This window comes from Opisthorchis viverrini (genome assembly GCF_000715545.1).
Source record: "Opisthorchis viverrini unplaced genomic scaffold opera_v5_54, whole genome shotgun sequence".
NCBI lineage: Eukaryota > Metazoa > Platyhelminthes > Trematoda > Opisthorchiida > Opisthorchiidae > Opisthorchis > Opisthorchis viverrini.
Window position 1 is genome coordinate 1,596,951 of NW_008751711.1, and position 1,852 is coordinate 1,598,802.

The 1,852-nt window shown below is 42.8% G+C and overlaps 1 protein-coding gene across 1 annotated transcript in view; it reads left to right on the top strand.

Moving 5' to 3' along the window:
* Positions 1-1,457: 1,457 nt before the first annotated feature.
* T265_03735 (hypothetical protein) overlaps positions 1,458-1,852 on the top strand; it is a gene marked incomplete at both ends in the record, with an annotated part of 102,565 nt that continues 102,170 nt past the window's right edge. The window contains one exon of the mRNA XM_009168282.1: positions 1,458-1,623. Coding sequence (XP_009166546.1) covers positions 1,458-1,623 — 166 coding nt within the window. The remainder of the gene's footprint in view (positions 1,624-1,852) is intronic.

Here is a 1,852-nt window from a genome sequence, read left to right on the forward strand (position 1 = left end):
AGATCACGAAGAGTTTGGGTGTTGTTGGTGTTGTGCGACTTCCAGGATGGGGTCCCCGTGACCCCGTCTGTGCTTGGCTGGAGACGTTGCAAGAAATGGCGGCTGATCGATGTCAGTGGCGTTCGTGCTGTCAGTTTCTTTCCAGATTGTCTGGTTGAGCGGTTGTAGGTGTAGGCACCTCAGTATGCTTGACATAGGCCAGCACTTGTTCCCCTCCCTCACCCACTTTTTCTCTTCTCTTCGCTCTCGGGCTTTTAATATAATTATATAATAGATTAGATAACTAGATAAACCTTATGGTTGTACGGCAGTGAAGCATCAGTGCCAACACTGCTGTTGCTGTCTTTGATGATGATGACCACCTTCTGTTGCTGTCTTTGATGATGATGATGAGACCACCTTCGGTTGGTTTCCAGCCTACATCTAAGTTTTTTTCCACCACAAGGCAAAACACCATCAGGGCAACATTCTCCCGATGAAAAACTAAGATGACCACATCTGACTGGGAACGCAGCGCCGCGGTCTGGATTCCGTGTGACCAAATAGTGTGGATGAAGAAAATATGCCTATCGGATTTTTATGGGAAATGATGGGGATTCTGACGCCGTCATTCATCACAATTCTGAAAGTTATGGCTGCTAATCGATGTCATTGGCGTTCTTGTTATCAGTTTCTGTCTGAATTAGTGTCTGGAAATGTAGGCACCTTGGAGTGATTATAGTAAGCTAGCGTTGAGTCCCTTCCCTATTCACTCTTAGTATTTTACAATAAGGCTTTTAAATAAGGATGGCAGCGAAGCATTAGTGTCCAACAATGATGTCCTGCTGCCGATGATCATAATGCACACATTCAGTTGTACTATATCTCATTCCTGGAGGGGAATCTGGGAACACTGACAAAGGGATTAGACGTTAAACGAACCATAAACGCTGTACCATGCGTCGCATTCGGCACCACTAAGTTCGCTTAAGAATTTTTCAGCGGAGCGAGCGATTCTTTCTCAAATAATGCATAATTCTGCAAGAAAGATGCAGAATGATCAACCATAGATCCATGTGCTCTCTCTTGCTCTTTTGAAAAAAATCGTTCATAAAAACGCTTTACTTAACGCAGAACAACCGTTTTGCACACCAAAGGCTTCAGGCGTTATCGTTTGTTTATATGCAAATTGCTTTCCGCGCGCACACTTGTGTCACACTGAAATTTTGTTCTCGGAACTTATAAAGCATTAATTGTATTTCAGTTGTCTTCATGTGCCTTCCAAGTAAGTGAGGAATGAAAGCAAACATTCATACAGGCAGAACGTATATTTACGTATACACGTCTGAGCCATGCTATGTGCCTTCTGTGCATTCTTCCAACTAGTGAAATTCGGTGAGTCTTTCCGCTGCACTACTTTATATGTTATTGTGAACAACTCACGTTGGTAGTGTGCGGAATATGGGAATACTCCACAGATGTGTCGTCCTGTGAGTAAAATCGATCGATCCACGCTGAAATCCACGAAGCTCCAAACAACCATTTTTATCATGACCGCTGTACATTTCACGAAACCCCCCGGGATAAAATCACGTTCGAAAATTCCTCGAAGGAACCGTGATTGTTACTACGCCCTTTCTGAGGGTGAGTTAGTCACATTGGTGACTAGTCAAATCTTGTACAATGGTTTAGTCTTCATATATATATATATATATATATATATTGTTGATTCCTTTCTCCTACCTTTTATATTGTACAACGCGATTCCCCCTTTTCTGTTATTTTGGTCTGTGCCCATACCACCCTTGTTGTTTTTGACCTGAACATAAACCGTTCTTTGACCTTGTCATCGGACGTGTCGTTTAAGTTCACA